General features: G+C 41.5%; 1 protein-coding gene across 2 annotated transcripts in view; it reads right to left on the bottom strand.

The window, feature by feature from the left end:
• Positions 1–12,351: 12,351 nt before the first annotated feature.
• The window catches only part of DENND5B (DENN domain containing 5B), a 183,465-nt gene continuing 175,578 nt past the window's right edge, over positions 12,352–20,238 (bottom strand). For both annotated transcript variants that reach the window (XM_065401374.1, XM_065401381.1), the window contains 5 exons: positions 17,640–17,827; positions 16,025–16,107; positions 15,746–15,872; positions 13,641–13,815; positions 12,352–12,535 (listed from right to left, as the gene is read on the bottom strand). In XM_065401374.1, coding sequence (XP_065257446.1) covers positions 12,352–12,535; positions 13,641–13,815; positions 15,746–15,872; positions 16,025–16,107; positions 17,640–17,827 — 757 coding nt within the window. The remainder of the gene's footprint in view (positions 12,536–13,640; positions 13,816–15,745; positions 15,873–16,024; positions 16,108–17,639; positions 17,828–20,238) is intronic.

Raw genomic sequence — 20,238 nt, 5'->3', positions numbered from 1 at the left:
TCTCCCGCCAACATAGCTACTGTCTCTCTGAGGTGGATTTATTATGCTGACAGGAGAGCTCTCTCCTGTTGGCATAGTGTCTTCACCAGCCACGCTGCAGCTGCGCCCACGTAGCACTTCTAGTGGTCATAACCCAGGGAAGTGCTATAGGCCACAAAGACTGAGGGGGAACCACTCCAAACACAAAATAGTGCTACAGCGAAGAAAAAAATTAACAAAACTAAGAGTAAATAAGTAAGGACAGCAGGAAAGCAGCTCAGAAGCAGGGACAGCACAGTTGCTCCAGCTCGAGCCAACAGGCGGTTGAGAAGGAACAGGGTGCTGGCAGGGTCATGCCTCTTTATATGCCCACGCCTAGGAGCATGAGGCACTGTGCAGGTAGAGATCCTTAGACACTGCTATTTACAATCTCTGGCTGAGAGTGCATGGGACTGCACACATATTATGGTCGAGCACTCATAGGGAGAGAGAGACTCGCAGATGAAATGGTCAGTGTGGTTAACTTTTAAGATGGGCTGTAATCTGTTTTCATGCAACCTTCTGAAGGCTGAAACTCAGCGCTCTTCTTCAGGTCCGTGTAGCTGGAAAGCTTCTCTTTCACCAACAGAAACTTGGCCAGTAAAAGATATTACCTCACCCCCCCTTGACTGTCTAATATGCTCCTGGGTCTAACACAGCTACCATAACACTGCAAACCAAACTATATTACTGCACTTAGGGTAGAATTAAACCCACACCAGTTATGGAAAATCTCTATCCGAGTATGGAGAGAGGAAGTAGCTCCACTTTCTGGCTTTGCTTTGTGCCTGCTATCTGAAACATGCTTAGATTTCAATGTGAACATTGGGCAATGACTAATCTCTGTAAATGCTGGCTGTCGTTCTGTTGCACACAGCTCCAGTATCTATTTCAAAATTCACCTTTTGTTCATTTATTTCCTGTCACACAGCACTCTGTTACAGAACCGGGCTTTATCAATCTTAGTAAAAGGCCCAAGAAAGAACTCAGTTTTGACATCATCAAAGCTTTATCCTACAGCTTTATGGTTATGCATACATTTTTACCTCTGCATTTCTTCACAATTGGTGCTGAGAGCAACATACTTTTACAAAATGGTTGTTTTTGTACCACATCCCTGGGGCCGAACACCCTTGCATTGTACTTTGATTGCCTCCATACTTCGTACAAACAAACGTGGTCTCTGCCATTTGTTTACCCTTGACCTCTGTCTTTGTGCCGTGGTATGCATTTTTAATTAGATGCACCTTTGTTCTTTCACAGCTTGTTAACACTTTAAGGAAGCACCTGTTTTCACTATGCTTCACATACCTACTCCCCTTTGTAAAGTGAAATTCTGTTTCACAACAATGCTTTGACCTGCTTACCTTTACACCACAATATGTTATTGAAATATTCCATTTTATTAAACAGGGCAAGTGAGGCATCAGGGAGCGCCTGGTCCCAAACAGACCAGCTACCATTATCAACAAACTTCCTGGTCAGGCTTCTAATTGTTAAAGGAACTAAAACCCTGAGAAAATATTACAACCCCTTGTAGGAAAATACTTTATTTATGGAAGTTAACTATTTGTTAGGGGGGAAACCCAGCAAAATAGGAATTATGTGGCAGAATTGATTATGACCAAGCCATCCATGTGGAATGCCTGATCTCTTACCAGGTGAAGTAACTAGAGCCTAAGAGATTTCTCTCTCTCTCTCTCTACGAGGGGATATTAGTGGGTGAGGTGCTAGTGTCTATCAATCTTGGAGCAGTAAGTAAGTACTTTACCTACATTCTTCTTGGACTGCTAACCAGGGTGCTATTGTTTCTTGTGTGCAAAAAGCACCTCTGGCAACATAGTTTCAATGAACATATCCCTCTATTCTACCTTCCTAAGCCCCATTCTTAGTAGGAAGATGCAAATCAGTCTGAATGCCCTGTCTTATGAAGGTGAACAAAACCTCCTTTTCATCAAGGGTCAGTGACTCTGGTACAAGAGATGGTGTGACATTACAAGAGGCTCTCAGAACAGATTCCACCTGACAGCCAAGGCTGGCTTTACATCTAGTGTTCCAGCTACAGTCTTAACATAGGTCCTTGCTCTCTCTGTATTAGGGATGCAACTAGAGGGATCAAGAGTATTTTTTATTTTATTACCATTAGAAGACCACAACAGAAGATCCATCTACATCCTTCCTGCTAATGCACAGAGGCATTAGCTTTCATCAGAACACTGAAATGTGTCAGCAAAGAGGGTAAGATGGAAGGACGTGAAAGTGCTACATATAACTCCTCATTTTTATAGCCAGGAGTCTCTCAGTTTACGATAACAGGTTAATAACAAGTTGTGTAAGTGCAATAGCTAGTTCCACCGCCTCAACCTGATTTAGTCTTTAATGTAAAATGAAAGCTTCTTTTGACCAAAGTCCAAATGCAAATGAAACTTGTAGCACCTGGTGGCTAACTAGCAACACTAAGGGCACTTCCTGCAGCTCACAGTCAACTGTGGGGTGGGTTGAAGAGCACACCCAAATTAACTCCTATCTCCCCTCCCCTGATGGGTTTGAATCCCCACCCTCTACAACAGGGAGTTCTCACTATTTTCTCTATTAGGACCCTTCTGGGATCCCCTTCTCATTGAGCCAGGACCTCCCTCTCATTTAACCATACTGGAAGGGTAGAAATAACAGGAGTACTTGTGGCACCTTAGAGACTAACAAATTTATTAGAGCATAAGCTTTCGTGGGCTACAACCCACTTCTTCGGATGCAGGAAGGGTAGGGTGGTCATGACCCCCCGATTGAGAATCCATGCTTTGAATCTAGAAGACTTCACTTTTAACCCCTATTTTGCAAGTTCCAACCACCCTATGGCATGGCTACCAAGCTATCTTTAAAAGCAGTTAAGTAAATGAGTCTTGAGTTCTTTCTCCAGGTGGAATGAAGGAAAATTAATCTCAGGCCTTTTATAGGTTAAGTGCCATGAATCTAACCTGTCAACTAATACCACACAGTCATATCCCATTGAGTGGGAGGAGAGAACAGAAAAGAAGGATGCAGACTAGTGCTCAGGAAGTACATCCTGAAACGGGCTAAGCGTTGCAAACTCTTGTGTCCTAAGAGTAGGATTGGCTTAATCAATGTCGCACATTGCAGACTGCAACAATCATCATATCAGCTATGCAACAAGAGAGATTGCCAATCAGGTTGGATAAGAGAAGAACAAACATGCTAATTTATACGTCTCTGTGTGTGCATATAGCTCTTTTTACATTCCTAGGGCGTAATCTTGGCCCCATTTAAATCAATGGCAAAACTCCCATGGACTTCAATGGAGCCAAGATTTCACCTCCAGGGTGAGTTAGGCTGTGCCTGCAGCTTGTAGGACAGGTGCTGGATTCTACCCCTCATCTGGGATCCAAAGTGTGCCTGCACCTTCTTCCTGGCTTTACATCATGGGAGAGACCATCCATGGTTCACCTATTGCAAATCCATCTCTCACATGTGCAATTTTGCACCCAATTAAAAACAAACAACTGAGCATAGAGCTGTTATCACACCTGTCACCCCAAAGTCACTCACTACCAGCATTTAACACTAATTTGCACATATGCTGAAATTCTCTTCTATAAATGTGCATCGAGTGGATGTACTTAAACAGATTCTACCAATCTGAGAGTTTCTATCAATTCTACCATGCTCCCATCACATACAAGACATATCTCACACCTTTAAAAAAGAGAATCCCTTGGTTGGTTCAGTTCACCAAATGCAGTTTTGAAATTCATTTAAAAATCATTTTACTTAGAGGAAAAAATTGTCCTATAAACCACACCTGCCCTCTGCCAACTTGGTGCTATTTATACAGTCAGGAACCACAGCCCATCTGTAGCATGTCTGGATCTCAAGCAAACCCATAACCACAACTCTAACGCCAAGCTGCTGGTTTTATATTATATGGTCTGATTTAGAAGAACACAACACATGTATTTCAATGTGGAATGAGTTCAAAGGCTGCAAATCTTGCAAAGCCAGCAAAGTTCATCCAGGTGAGAACATTCCTCGGTGGCTACAAGGGGAGGGGACATCCAAAATGTGACTGTCCTGTGGGACCCCAGGGACTTGCTACAGAGACCACAGCACTTCTGCTAGTCCAGCACTCACTCTCATTGTGGGATGATCAGAGTTTGGGATGACACTGCAGTGTATTTTAAATGGAACATCTTAGTTTCTTGCAAGGAAAAGAGTCTCAGTTATATTGTGGGTGTTCTGAGTATTACAGAAGATGCACCACTAGTAGAGAGATTATGCTTTGCATGGAGCACACAACGAACAGTGTATGTCTGGCACGCTGATGACAGATTTTGCTTTATAGCTGGGCAGATGTTTCGGGGCAAAGGGAAGGGAGGATCAAACTAAAATGGTTGCATGCAGCAAGGGAGATGCCCACATCATTCTTGGCAAAGCAGCCAAACAGCCAGGGAGGAAGGTGGTGGGTAGGGCTTGCCTGCCTCCCTATCATCTCTACCTTGACAGGGGAACTGCTCCAGGCACATCAGGTCTTATCAGCCTCTCTCCACACTCCAAGGGGCAAGTCTCGTGGTTGGACTTTAAAAAGCCCCTGCTCTCCCAGCCCTACCCCTGAACACATGACTTATCCAAGTCTTATCAGGCCATTGTGGCACAGAGAAGTTATGTGAAGGGTGGATCTCACCATCATGACAACTCTGGAGTGCTTAGAGGCATCATTTAATAGTGTGCAAAGCATGTTCAGACTTTGACAGAAAGCACTCTGCATGTGAAAATCATCATAGTAACATCTCCAGGATGGTTTCGAGATTCATGGCAAGAATAGCTTACACATTTCACTTGAGACTTCAGGGCCACCATGACAAATACAATGCTGTTGTGAGGGTTTTAAGCCAAAAGTTTCTGGATACATTTCAGATCTTTATTATTAGGAATGGACCTGGAAAGGGAAAAATCTTGTGTCAGTGTGATAACCACATCATCTACTCCAACAAAAAGGGGGAGAGGGAGGCTAGGCCCTCACCTCGGCCGAAGTGGAGGCGCTATTCTTTAATGGTGGGCCATAGAATATAGTCAGTCCTAATGAGTGCCAGACCTTCCTGAAGGATTACCCTCTTCCGCCACTGATCAGCTTTATCAGTGGCTTAGTGGAACCACCACCGAATGACAGATTGGGGCACAAATATCTATTCCCTTCTCATCATCGGCTCAGATCAAACAGGCTTGTCACTGACTGAGGAAGTGATAAGGGAGAAGGCAAGAGTGCTGATGCAGAAAAGCTCACACAGTGTCAGAGTGACTGAAGTGGAGACAACTTAAGTTTTTACGCTGTGATGGTGACAGATGGAGAAAAAGTGCTTTCCCTTTCTCATTGCCAAGTCTAACCCAGTACAATTATTGAAAGTGCTGGAACACAACCAGTGTCTGTTGCATTAGCTATTCCCAGAATGAGTTTCTTACAGAGAATTTTCCACCTACTTAGCTGACAATATAGATGGGCTTTGGGCACGTCTGGATGGCATCATGGGCTGTGGCATGAGGAAAGACGTTATCTGCACTACTTCATCTGGCTGAGCTGAGCCCTGCTTTACTTACAAAAATATGCTGTGTTTGGGGAGTTGTGTTACACTATCTGTGATCTGGATACTTATCATAGATGGCAAAGGCTTATTCTTGGTCCTGTTACTGGAGAGGATTGCTAACGTCTCCCACAAGGAAGATAATGTTACAGCTGACCTTGAACAGATGGCACCGATGCGCTTACTTCAAAACAAAACAAAAAGCTCTTGATGCTAACAGTTTTGCCAACTACTGCTCATTCTTTCCTCCCTCAGTTTTGAGGAAGGTCACTGAACACATGGCATCAGAACAGCTCCAGCTGCATTTCGCTCTTTTCGCAGTCCTTGATCCCTCACAATCTGGTTTTAGACATACATATAGTAAGCAAACAGTATTGCATATTGTCACTTCTATTGAGATTTGCCTCATGAGATCTTGCAGGTGTGGTGGGTACAGCATAGGCCTGCTGTTGATGTGAACATTAAAAACAATGTTTTGTTGGGGATTTTCACGTAAATGGTCCCTACTGAGAGGTTCAACCTTTCATTGGGTTTGCAGGTTTGCCAGCTTCAAGAGATCAAAAATCACAACTCTGATCCCAAAAAACCATGAGACTGGCCTCATAAATCATGAGTTAAAAGTGTCAAACCATGTTTTTTAATCTGTCATTTGGCTTTTTAACTCCCCCTCTATTCTTCTGCCAGTGTGAAAGAGAATTTCAGGTGGAAAAGTCCACCTTTAATGCACGCCTCTCCCTGGCTGCTCAGATGGAAACTCCATGTACCCTCGCTTCATCCCCAATATAGGAACTGGATGGCAGTTCCCCTACTACTGACTTGACTCCCCACAAGTCTCCTATCTCCTGCTGGCCATGGGGTTCTCCCCTTTCCTGGACCCAGCAGCACCACTTCCCCAGTCTCCTCTGGGGCTTCTCTGCCTGGATACCAAGTAAAGGAGACATTCCAAGGCATCAAAAGGGAAGTTTTGCTACTGGGTCCTGGGACCCAGGTCAAGCAGCAACTGCTCCCTAACTTCCCCCTTCACGGTCCTAGGGCCATACATGAGGGCAGGGCAGGTCTGTCTCCCCCACAGCCCTAAGAATCTCCCACTGAGCTTTCTGAATCACCTTCATGCCTGCTCACCTCATACTCCCCATTCACTTTGCAGTGTCTCTACTGCTCCTCACAGTCCACACACTATGCACCGTAGTATGGCACCCCGAGCCATAGTGTGGCACCCATTTTGCCAGTGGGCAGGGCTTCAATCTAATTGAAAACAATAGGAGGTAGCAGTCAACTTTATTGAGGGCAGCTTCACTTCCACATGCAGACAGACTGCAGGGAGATGGCAGCTATCTTGTTGCTTTCAGCCCCACTGACAGTAATAGATGGTGGCCATTTTGAATAAGGGAAAATTCAGCCTTTCATGATGTTTTCTTGAGACACGGAAAAATATCCCAAATTTGCTAGTGTTGTGAAAAAAATTAAGAGTTAGCGATGCTGGGTTTGTTTCTTCATTTCCAATGGTAAAATTAAAACAATTTTTTTTTTAAAGACAGACATTGTTAAAATATACCTAAGGGTACAATTTTCAGAACTGCCCAGAATTCACTAACTGCTCCCACTGAAGTCAAAGGTAGTTTTGTCATTAATTTCAGCAGAAGCAGAGTTAGGCCAACACTGAACGCTTTTGAAAATCCAACCCTTATCTTTTTCTTCTACAGTACAATGAAGGAGAACCATTTTGTCACTACTATTTTGCACCTTTTTCCATAGTGCTTCTCATCTTCCCCTTTTCACAGTCCATCTCCCCTTTTCACACTACTGCATTCTTTATACAAAGTATCTGATGGAGCTAGATGATATGTGGCACTTTGTCAGCTTCAGATTTTTAGACCTTTGGATCAATCCATTTGGGCAGCCCAGCTCCAGAGGGAACAAAACATAAGTGCATCCCATTATCCAAAAAAGAGTCAGAAGCTAGATGTGAAGGGAAAACACAACCCAAGGTGGTCAGTTCAGATGGCAATCTAAAAAAGGCCCTTGTTCTAAGACGACCTGAAGAAGAGCTCTGTGTAGCCTGAAAACTTGTCTCTTTCATCAACAAAAGTTGGTCCAATAAACAATATTACATCACCCAGCTTGTCTCTCTTGTTCGAAGAGTTAAATTTCACCATGATCAAGGTTCTCTCCTCTGATTGACAAAATATTTCAGCCTAAGCATTCAAAATGAAGAGCACAGTCACACACTTTGTTGCTCAGGGGAGCTAAATATCAAGGAGAATACAAACACAGAATACCCAGGAGCTCCTCTCTACGTCACAGAAAGATATCATTAGAATTGTTATATTCAACCTGTCCTATCTGCAGGACCTGTGTTCCAGTTTTCAATCAGCTCATTAAGTTTTGTCCGACATCTTTTGGTTGCTATTCTGCAAGGAGAAAATGACAAATTCTTATTTTCAGAGTTTTATTTGTAAAGAACATAGCATGAAAAGCTGTATTTAAATGTACTCCAAAACCTGAAAAACTGATGTCAGTTTATGATATGTTAAAGTGCTTGATATAACAATACTTTTTACTAATTTCTTTCTGAAAATAATCCAGTTCTGATTCAGTTAGTAATAATGTAAAGACAAAAATAATAATAATAATAAACTTACTATGGAGACAGTTTTTTTTTTTAAACTACACAGGGCACATTTGTACATTTCAAGTGTAACATAGAACATTTCCCTATGAGATTCACACCTTCATATGACTGAAAGACAGTTCTTAAATATGCCTTCACATAACTACTTTAAAGAGAGATCATTTTGAACAAAGATAAACTAATTACAAATGTCAGCTCAGAATAAACAGATTTTTCACTGAACACAATGGAATCCAGTTAGTTTCAGAGAATTATAAATACATGTTTTAGAGAGACTCAGTGATGCGTTTGATTTTCTGACTTTCAAGCTAGTATACTGAATGTTAGTGTAATAATACTGTGCAGAACTCAGACACTAGAAACAGGCAAAATTTGGTTAAAGAGTTTGCTTTGTAAAAGTAGGTGCCAGAGGGCTTTGGTCTTTCCCAAGATTCCATTTCTCAACCAATGAAGGTGCTTTAATACTGAAGTATAAATTGTGTTAGCTTAAGAGAATCCTGATTGGCTTCTCACCATTCTAAAGGGCTAGAATGATTTCTGTAGACCTCACAGAAAAAAATACTCTGTTTCCAATTATCAAAGTAATCTACTAAAAAAACAAAACAAAAAAAACATGAAAGAATAAAATTTCATTGCAAAGAACCATACCCCCAAGGATGTCAAGTAACTAGTGAATTAGGGATGAGAGGCACTCAGCTGTGCATCATGCTTCAAAATACCTTAGGGCACCTACAGTGTTTTATTACATACAAGGGAATTTTAGACATAATATTCTTCCCATATCATTCACGTGGTATGAAACTTGACAAAATAAATGTGTCCCATAAATTAACGTTTTCCATGTGAAGTTATATATTAAGTTAAATACCATAGGTTTTTACATCTAGTTTATAAGGGAAAATCCATATTTAAAGTTTTAAATTAGTCAGGTTTTGATTTATCCTTTAGATTAAAAAGACTACCTTTAAGAAGTCCTTTTCCTCTCATATTTGCCCTCTATGCCTGCCCTTTAAGGATGCCTCCATTTTCATTTCTACCCTAAGCCACATATATTTTCCACCTAATTTCCTTGTGGCCCAGTGTCACGGCTACCTTCCTTCATCAGCTATAAGTATTTAGAAAAACAAAGCACAACTACCAGGATGCAGATTCCTCTGGAAAGGAAATGCAATCCACATGCAAAAAGCCAACAGATCAATGACAAAAATGGATCATTTTTCATGGTGTAATGAAGATCATTTAGAAGATTGGGAGGTCAGGTGGGAGGGAACATTAATACTAATTATAGGATAGAAAATTGTTGATTTGCAAATAATGAAAATTAAAACTTTCTAAGCTCTCAGTATCACATAATAGTGCTGTGTGGTTTCTGATACTTAGTTTATAATTCATTCAAAAATTCAAGTGTTAGGGATGAATTTTCAATTGTTGGCCATATCGCCTATTGACTTTAACTGGAGTGGCGTGGCCACCCCAAAATACAACCTTCTGAAGATGTAAAGATTAATTTAGAGTCAATGTACAGATGTGGACTTTTGGTACAAACCCACTGCATTGTTCATAGCTCCTCAAATCTGTTCTCCATAACTCCAATATTGATACTGCCGTCCTGCATAGAATACTTTGGATGGTATTCGTCAATTCAAGCAAGAGCAGATTCATGCTTCTGAACAGCTTCAATTTGGCAAAAGCTCTGCCTTGGTTAAATCAAGAAGCAACAAAGAACCCCTCCCATGACAACCTCAAGTGTTGAGGATAGCAATTTGAATAGCGTCAGTAGAGTGATTGTTTTGCACATAAATGTTCAGATATTGAAATCGCTCTGCTGAGCACAGACCGGTATAGTCTGGATGAGATCCTTGTATCTTTCTAAGCTCCTCTGCTTTTGGTCAGCATTTTTCTATTTATACACTACAACCCTTTCTTCAAAGAAGACGGATGCCATCTGACTGCTTTTCATCTGTCCAGGAGATATGGGGTGGGACTTCCTTCCTGACACCAAAATGAATCTATTACAAGAACTGCCCAGCTGGAGGGCAGTAGCAGAGTGGATATTTCTTACTAGCTTACAAAAGGAGAAAGTATACCACCGTCAACATGCATGACTTTCTGCAGCCTGTGAAGTTATTCCTTCTGTTGCAGGTATCCTACACAGCGCTTTTACACTGCCATCATTCCCATAAACTAGTGCCATCACCTTTCTATCAACACTTAATACTTTTGCATTATCCAATTTTCATTTTGCCTCCATCTCCCTCAGCCTGCCCTTATCCTTAATCTTTTTCAAATACTTTGAAGGAGCACTAACTAACTACCCTCATCCTACCTCACCATAGCTCACTGGAGATATTAAACCTTCTCTACAAGCTGGCAGTGACTAAAACGCCAATTTTCTAATACTGTTCTGAAGGTGGCAACGTGCAAGCAGGAAAGACAGACACTATTTCTAAGCCCCTTCTCTGGATCTTGTTCCTCTCCATTATATTTATTTATTTGGGGGACATTCTAACTTCCCAGACATAACAAGAAGCAATGTTCAACATTCAGCCAAAATCTTTTGTAATGCACTGCAGTTCTGATCTACAATGTAATCAGTTATTTTAGTAAGGGCCTCTCCAAAGCAAGATTGCTTTATATACACCAAGCTGTGTGATGTCCTCAGGCATCCACTGAAGAATAAATTGTGATCAAATTGATTAAACCAGTGAAACAAACCAAAGGATTTCAAACCCATCTCCAAAGGCAGCTAATGGCTGTGAGTTAACATGCCCCCAGCTTTGCATAAATCAAATCTCAGTGGAAGGAAAACTGAATGATACATCCCAGATATTTGCTGCATGCTATCACACAACTGATTTAGTTTTTATTTTAGCATGTGGAACTTCAGCAGCTCCCAGTTTCTCCGAGTTCTGTGCCTGTGACATTTGTGTTTCTTTAACACATTATTAGTTTGAAACAGTATGAGACAGAAGCCTTGACACCAATTCCCCTTGCCTCACTTCTTTTCTATAGCTGAATTATTCAAAACCAAAGCGATCCTGTGCCTCCCAGGAACACTTACTCCCCAGGATAAAGGAAGACTAGTAACTTGCCAGTATTTCACAACTGGTTGAAACAGTCCTGTAGCACAGCAAAGTCGGTGTTTGTGGCTCTATAGCAACATAAAAACAGAAACAGAGCTTGGTTCATCTTCTGAACCAAGTTACTCAACAAACCTATAGAAGCAGACAACCTCTTGAAGCATACGTCATCACCCACAGTACAAACACAGACCGGGGGGGGTGGGGGAAGAGAGAGAATCTGAACAAAACCCAGACAGAAGAGGGACAAAATGACAAATCAAGTTATTGACATTTCCCAAATATAGCCTGGTGCTGTACTGGATTTTTTTTAAACAGATATCAGGCTTCTTGGAGACTCAACAATTCCTCATGTCCAGTGTTTAAACATTTCATTTGCACCTCACCTTGCGCTGATTGATAAAAATTACACAAAAGATCTTAAATATGACAACTCACAGCTTATACACAAGGAGAGGCTTGGATCTTTAAAACATAAAATAAGGGAAACCGTGTACAGTAGGGTAAACAGTATACATTCACAACATTTCCAAGAATGAGATGATAGCAGTGGCTACATATTGATACTTTGCTGTGTTCTTTTGCAACACCTGAAAAAAGCCCTGCTGAGTTTGCACTGTATTTACACATTGACTGGCTTCTTCCTTGCTATCAAGCAGCAACATCTCTCCCTCCTCCCCCCACAGCTGTCCCACGGTTTTAAGCTACTTATTTTCAGCACGAGAACATTGTCTAAGAAAATTTTAAGATTAATATAATTTCTTAAAGAAGATAGCATATTTACATACATCTAACACATGAAAATACTCTATTTTATTCTGTTTCAAATAAACTACAATACCGCATTTTAGCTTGTCTGCAGCTTTAGGACAGTCCTGAATCTGGTGTAAACTGGGTTTCCCACTCCCACCCGATAACAGGGTGCTCTGCTTTACAGTGATGCACTACCGCAGCATTCAAGTTCTAACAGGTCCCCAATTTTTGTTTGCTTGCTTAGCAAAGAAATAATGAAGTTCTCATCAAAGCCATGCTAAACATCCACTCCTTTAATGAGTGACCCTTCTAGGATGATGTTGAAATCTTGTAATGTCTGTAGGACTCTGAGGAGGGAATTCACTGTCATGCGGTCCCGCAGAAAGGCGTTCTCCTCATACATCCTTGTGATGGCAGGACACTCTGCTAGCAATGGAATCCATTGAGGAAGGAAGTGATCCCTACCGAGAGAAGAATGGAATTAATGCAATCTGCTGTGTCCAGCAGAACTTAATCTGAACTCTTGCCTTTAACACACCCCAGAACACAGTGTCCATTTTTCCATAGGTGACATGTGTCATTTGCACTCAAAAGCTCCCCATATAATAATTGGGATCCTGTTTATATTATTATTATTTACATGCAGTGGCACCTAGAGGCCCAATCAGGCGAATACCACATTGTTCTAGATGTTGCACAAGCATGTAATAAGAGATGCCCCACCCCAGTTTTCAGTACAAATTAATTTGTTTTACTACTTCCCTATTTCTGTTCAGAGAAACAGAAGTACACTGTTGTATTTGGGCCAATGGAAAAAAAAATAGAAAACTTCTAGAGCCTACTTTAGTATTAATCCCTGACCACACTGTAGGTGGCATAAGGATTTCAATTTTTTGAGGACTGACATGGGAGAGTAAAGACAGGGAAGAGATCAAGGAAGTCAGATTAATGCCATGGGGAAAGATTCAGTTTAATTCCCAGGCCATTAGCAAGGAAAGAAAAGTCCAGGAATTCTGTATTGGTGAAATGCAGGTTTAAAAATATCTAGATACATAAAGACAAAGGAAGAGAAAAAGAAAAAAATATCAACAGAAGTGCTCAAAATCCTATTAGGAAAGGCAGATTTTCTTCCCACAAGGTTTAGCAAAGACAGAAATAGCCATGTGCCCGTTTTCATTTGGGTTATTAAAAAGAGAGCTGGGGGAGGAAGAGGTGGACTGATTCCTCTTTTGAGGGCACCCTGAACTCACGAGGCCTGTACTTCGTGTATAATATCATGTAAAGAGAAGACCGTGCACACAATTTCCCTGCATTACCATGAGTTTCATTGAAACAGAAAAAAGTGACTTGCAGAAACGTATATGCTAATCATCAGGAATAATACATATCTTACTTAAATTTCTCTTCTGCTCTTAAGGACTTTTATTTAAAAGTATGAACTGGCCAATTTATATGTCCAAGATATTTTAAGCTGGTAAATTAAAGTGTCCAATAAGAGTGATACAGAGTGTTCAACTGACAAATCCAACATTAGAGAACACCACAGTGAAGAATGCTGCTCTGTACCTAGTCCCCAGGCAAACCAGGATTTGGAATTTGCCATCCTTCCCGATGTTCCTTGGTGCAGTACTGATAGCATTTACATAGTGACAGAATGTTTTGCAGGATGATCTCTGAAGCAAGACGTCCTCTTCGTTGTCCCCAAACTGGTCAGTGGTTTCAAAGTAAGCAACAGCTTTCTCTGCAGAGAGAAAGTAAAACCATGCAATGATTAATACAAAACACTTTGAAGCCACCTCAGCACCTTACAATTATGCAAAGAAAGCCATTAAAAAAAAGTCAGCACGTGCCAAAAGCTACCTCATGGTTACTATATATCCTATCTAAATAAAGTGTGGTAGTCTCAGAAACTGCTGTGTGGTGACAGTTGGCAAATGTGGTCACTGTATACTGTAACTTAAATTAGCATCATGAATTAGTTTAGTGATTATAGGCATTTTTGTGGTGCTAAATAGTTTAATTATTCCCATTTTATAAATGTCATTAGCTACTAGTTATGGATTTCCTGAGTGAGATCTTCCCTCAGGCTAAGAGCCTTAACTTATTTATTCCCTTAAAATATATTCCTGAGTCCCAAGGGCTGAGCAGTGTGGACCAATAGACCTGTATAGCATCCACTGAATAAGACTATTCTCTAATCGGTATCGCTTTTCTTCAGATTGTAGTTGAAAGCCATTTCCCAACACCTCATTTACTAGGTTTGTATCTTGTGAAATTGCCAAAGAATTTCCCTCTTTCCTTATCAAAATATTTCAATGAATTACTGTTTATGAAAATGCAGTTCTAATAGGTGGCATGCAAGCTACCCCTACAAATATGTCTGTATCAATAAGTCTCAATCTGAGAAACAAAACCCTCTATCATTTCATGTCTTGGCTGTCTGTGGAGAAAAGGTTTTCAAACATGTAGCAGTTCTTGTGAAGTGGACAAATTTGGATTTGAGGGAAGCCAAGTTTAATTTGGATCAGAACCTGAACCCATTTCCAAAAGTGGTTCCAGAGCTCATTTCTAGTCACATGCTGCAGTTGTATATTTCCTCCTTGTCACCTCCTTCCCAAAACCATTTCTTCTCATCTTTTGCTGTCTCAAAAGATGTAGCTCTGGAATTATTGTACGTAAATTCGTCCTTGTTTTTCCCAGCAAGCCCTTCCCACACACCCCTTTTGCTATTGCTGCGTACAATCATCATCCTTGCTGTGGCTCAGACTTGTGTTCTTGGGTCATCTTTGACTACTTTTTCCTTTCTCCTCATACATCCAGACTATTATCAAGTCTTGCTACTGCTTGTTTTGCCACATATGGAAAAAAACCCACCTTTCCTTCTTTTGCTTTGTGACACTTTTATCCTCCCCTCCCTTGATTACTAAAAGTGGCTCCAGTACTGCCTCCCCATTTGCCACATATTACGCCTCTCCACTGAGTTAAGAAAGCAGCCACTAAAATCTTCATCCTTTTCTGAGCAGACCAGATCACTCCCCTCCCGCAAACCCCTCCACTGGCTCACCCCTGCCCACTATATCAAATTTAAGATTTCCCATCCCCACCCCTCCACACCCCATTCACTGGAATCTGCCAAAAGTCACTGGCCTCATTTACATTGTTTCCTTCTTCAACTCCTGACATTGGGCTTTCATTTGCTGCTCCCTCTGCTTGGTAACTTCCCAAACTACGCCAGCCATTCCCCTCAAACACCTCCTAACACCCGCTTCTTCTACGAGGCTAAAATACATTATTAATCCACATCAGTTAAAGACCCTCCCTACTCCACCCCAATGTTATATATGTGTTGGTGACAAAGGGAAAAAAAACAAAAAAACTGTTACTATCCCAAGTTAACACCTCACCTGGGTTTTCCAGTTCACTTAATCTCATCTGTGCCGGTCTTTTAAAATGAAAGCTGCTCAGGGCCCGGAGTGTATTTGTATTTTTTACAACACAGAGCACAATTGCACTTAAACAACACTCACATAGGGTTAGATTAGGAGACTTAAAGTTTGTCCTGTAGGAACTGAATGGAACCCAAGCTTATTAAAATCTGAGGTATGCACACTTGTGGCCATTTCCCTCTAACCCTTTCTCCCCTCTCACCCCAACATAACACACCAGTTTACCTATGAAATCCCAGATGAATACGTTCTTGTGGAAAATCCGAGCAGATTTGAATCCATGGTGGAAGACCTGCTCCAGTGCTGCAACCAGACCATTTTCACCACACAGTAGAATGGTAAGGCTGCCTCTCTATGGAACAAAAAGATACAGTTCTTAAGTACAACAAGCTTCAAAGCCTGGTGTAACACTGGTTACTGGTACACTGATCCCTGTTTCCCTGGTTATAAAAAGGTTTACATGTATTTCCTCTTCTAACTACAATATATTTTATGATAGAGTACCTCTTTCTCGGGCTTGTGAAAATGTTTCACAATATTGTTCACAGCTTCCCCAATTCCTTCTTGGATCTGCCCTGCATTAGGTTCTGTAAATTAATGGAAAGCACAGTCGCTGAATATAAGAACATTAAGACAATGCACATTAATCAAATTCACACACTACCAAACTTGGTTCAAACTGCAGGAAACATTCGATCTTTAATACAGGAAGAGCTTATGGAGTTATTTGCGCTAAGCAAATCTACGAATCTCAGTTATAGATGACCGGGGAACAACATCAAAACGAACCAAATTAATTGCCAGACAAACTGCACAGGCCAAGGACTTTCCTTTATAAATAATTTATTTCAGTTAAGGAAGCTCTGTCCATCACATATACATCCAGCACTCTTTTATTGCTAAGAGTTCATCACAGATTTTAGGCCAGAAGGGACCAATTAGAATCATCTAGACTGACCTCCTGTATAACACAAGCCCAGGAGCGCCGCCAGCTTTTCTGCCGCCCTAGGCGGCGGAAGGTCCCGCCCCGAAATGCCGCCCCCCCCAGAGGCGGCGGAAGGTCCCGCTGCCGAAATACTGCCGCGGTCGCTGCCCCCCAAATTGTAGTGCCCTAGGCCTAATGGGTTGCGCCAGCCCTGCACAGGCTGAAGAATTTCACCCAGTAATTCCTGCATCAAGTCCACAACTTCTTGCTGAACTAGAGCATATATTTAAATCGAGATTGGATGCTTTAAAAAAAAAAAAAAAAAAAAAAAAAAAGACTTCAAGGTGACTGAGAATCCACAGCATCCCTTGATATGTTAATCCAATGGTCAGTTACCCGAATTTAAAAATAAAAAATAAAAAAAATGGTGTCCTATATATGGTCTGAATTTGTCTAGCTCCAGTTTTCAGCCATTGGATCTTGCTAGATTACAGCTCTCTACTATCAGAAATCTTCTTCCCATGTAGGTATTTACAGGATGTCATTGTGTAATTTATTAACATTTGTTCTGATAAGCTAAATAGATAGAGCTTCTTTCATCTCCCACTCAACACACTGAATCATTCTCAGAGCTTTTTTCCCCAAACGCTTGCCAATTTTTCAACATAATACAATTCAGTGTTTTTGTTTAAAATACTGATGGCCTTCCACATGTCAAAAGTAATGCCTCATGTGACTTGGAAGGCAATTGAATCCCTGAGCTTTGCAGTCCCCACCCTTCAGGAAATGCTCTGAACTCGTGCTCAGACATGGAACCACACTCATGGAAAGCAGCACTGGATTCATGTTGCTCTCTTTAGATTATGTTTTGCCTGGAGAGAAACAGACACTGGTAACTGAAATAAAATACTTAGCACTTTACAATAAGCCTCAAAATTTTGTGCTCCGAGTGAAAGGTTTTATCCCCATTTGACAGATGGGGAAATTCAGGTAGATTAAGTCATTTGCCCAAAGTCACAGAGCAAATTAGAAGCAGAGTGATGGTTAGAAACCATTGTTCCTTCAGACTGGACCTAGCTTTTAGAGGTTAGAATCCTGTTCAAGATGCTACAAGGCTAAAATACATTATTTTATTTCCCAGTAGTCACTACCCCCATGTTATAGCTGTGAGCACAGGAAACGGCAGGGGCTTACTTGTATTTTTTCCTGTAAGGGAGGTGATACTCAGTCTGCGAGCTGTGGTTGGGGATTTCTGTTGAGGGGGGGTACGGCACTGCTTCCCAAGATCTTCATCCGACGTTGAAGTTATCAGTTCTCCAATAAGAATTCTCTCCAGACTGCCATCGTCAACTCCCTTCCCCAGCCATCGTCCACATGGGAATCTGTGGTACCACCCAATAGAAGAGTTTGAACTAGCTGAACATTTTAATTTGAATTCAAAGTTAAGGGACATAACTATTTCAGGGCTCCTCTATGGCCCACCTAAACACTGTTATCTGGTGGAAAATAATCTCCAGAGTCAAAAACTGCCATTTAAAAAACCAAACCCCTCTACTTCTAAGAAACAGAAAAAAATTCTGTCTTGGAAAAAGAGAGAGATGTTGATTGTGCAACAAGCCATCCCTATTATCAGAGCTGTGCTAACCATCCATGTTTCTTGAGGGGAGGGATAGCTCAGTGGTTTGAGCATTGGCCTGCTAAACCCAGGGTTGTGAGTTCAGTCCTTGAGGGGGCCACTTAGGGATCTGGGGCAAAATCAGTACTTGGTCCTGCTAGTGAAGGCAGGGGGCTGGACTCGATGACCTTTCAAGGTCCCTTCCAGTTCTAGGAAATAGGATATCTCATTAATTTAATTTATTTATAATTTGACTGCAAAATGTAATTAAGACACAGCAATGTTAGCTTTAGCTCCATTAAAAACAAAGAAAAACCTTCTACATTTGTCAAATCAAAAGGAAATAACCTTCAAGCTTGTATGAAAGCACTAGACAGAAATGTGTTATACAGAAGTATTTGATAGGGCTCTTTTAGGTTTCTACATATACAAAATGAAAGCATGTATAGCCACAACTGCAGATTAAAAAACCCAACAAAGACAACAGTTACTTACCTATACTGTAACTATTTTTCTTCGAGATGGGGTGCAGACGTATTCCACTCATGTGTGCGCGCACCCAGCAAAACGAAGCCAGAAAAATTTGTTCAGCATTATCCATCGGGGCGCACTTACACCCTCTGACCCCAATATACCCTCCCATGGCTCTGCAAGGACAGCACCACCCTGCCCCTACTCAGTTCCTTTGCCCCAGATTCCAATGCTGGAGACGCTGAAGCTGAGCGGAAGGAAGGCGGGTTGTGGCATACATGTCTGCACCCACATCTTGAACAACAACAGTTACAATACAGGTAAATAATTACATTTTCTTTGCTTGTGAGTCACCTGAATCCAGGTCGGCAACCATGGTGGTTGAAGACATGGATTCAGGTGACCCACAAGCAATTCCAGTAGGTGGTAGAGCTCTGAGTTTACTTCAACAATGAGCACAGCACTGCCTTCCCAAAGATTGCATCTGACAGATGCTGTGGTGTAAAAGTATTCACGGAAGACCATGTAGCCCTCAAATGTGTAATATCACCGAGAGCCACACTGAGAAACATCACCGAGAACCACAACGGATATCACTTAGGCTCTTGTCAAATGAGTCCATAATGTCCATGGGGCCACAGTCTGAGCTACTCCATAAGCTGTGGTAATACAGGAAGTTATCCACCTGGAAACTGTCTGCGGAGACAAGCTGATCTTTCACCAATCCTCACAGGGGATAAAAAAAAGTCAAGGTGATGAACGAAATGGCTTAGGCCTTTCCGGAAAGAACACCAAGCACTGCCTCATCATCTAACGCATGCAGACACTGCTCATCTGCATTTGAGTGCCGCTTAGGAAAGAATATATACAAGTAAATAACCTAGTTAAGGTGAAACTGTGAAATCACCATGGACAAAAACTTCAGATGTGGTGTTAAGAACGTTGTCTTTGAAGAACTGAGAATACGGAGGTTCTGCCCGTAATGGCTTGTAACTCGCTGACTCTGCTATAGACCCAAGAAAGGCTATCTTTTGGGAGAGGAGACACAATAAGCAGGTTGCTGTCAGCTCAAATGAAGGATGGGTGAGGGTGGCCAGAACAGTATTAAGGTCCGACAAAGAGACCATTTCCTTCACAGGTAGAAAATACCTTTTAGAAACCTTACTACTATGGAGTTTGGGTAAACTACTTTCCTTGGATCAGAGGATGGAATGATGAGATCATTGCCAAGTGAACCCTCAAAGACCCAAGGACTTCAAATGTAACAAATAATCCCAAATGTCCTGAACACGAGCTGACAGACTGAATTCCCTTAGATACTGACCAAACTAAAAAAAACTCTATTTAGCCAAATATGTAGATGGTTTTATACCTTTAAGGAGGATTTTATGAACTCTTTCCAAACATTGCCCTTCCTCTTCATCTAGCCACGTACCATCCACACTGTGAGGCGTAGATTGCTTAGTACGGGATGAATAACATGGCTATGGTGCTAAGTCAGCAGGCCGGGAAGGAGAGGAAGAGATTTGGGAGGTCGGACAGATTGAGAAGGTTGGAGAATGAATATTGTTTTGGCCAAGCTGGCACAATAAGTATCAGTTTTGCATGGTCCAACTTCAGTTTGAGGATAACCTACAAGATGAGAGGGATGGCCTGTGTAAATCCCAAAGGCTGTAAAGTAGCTTGGGAGTCCTTAAAATGAAGTTG

This window comes from Emys orbicularis, chromosome 1 (genome assembly GCF_028017835.1).
Source record: "Emys orbicularis isolate rEmyOrb1 chromosome 1, rEmyOrb1.hap1, whole genome shotgun sequence".
Classification (NCBI taxonomy): Eukaryota; Metazoa; Chordata; order Testudines; family Emydidae; genus Emys; species Emys orbicularis.
This window is presented reverse-complemented; position numbering and strand designations above follow the sequence as displayed.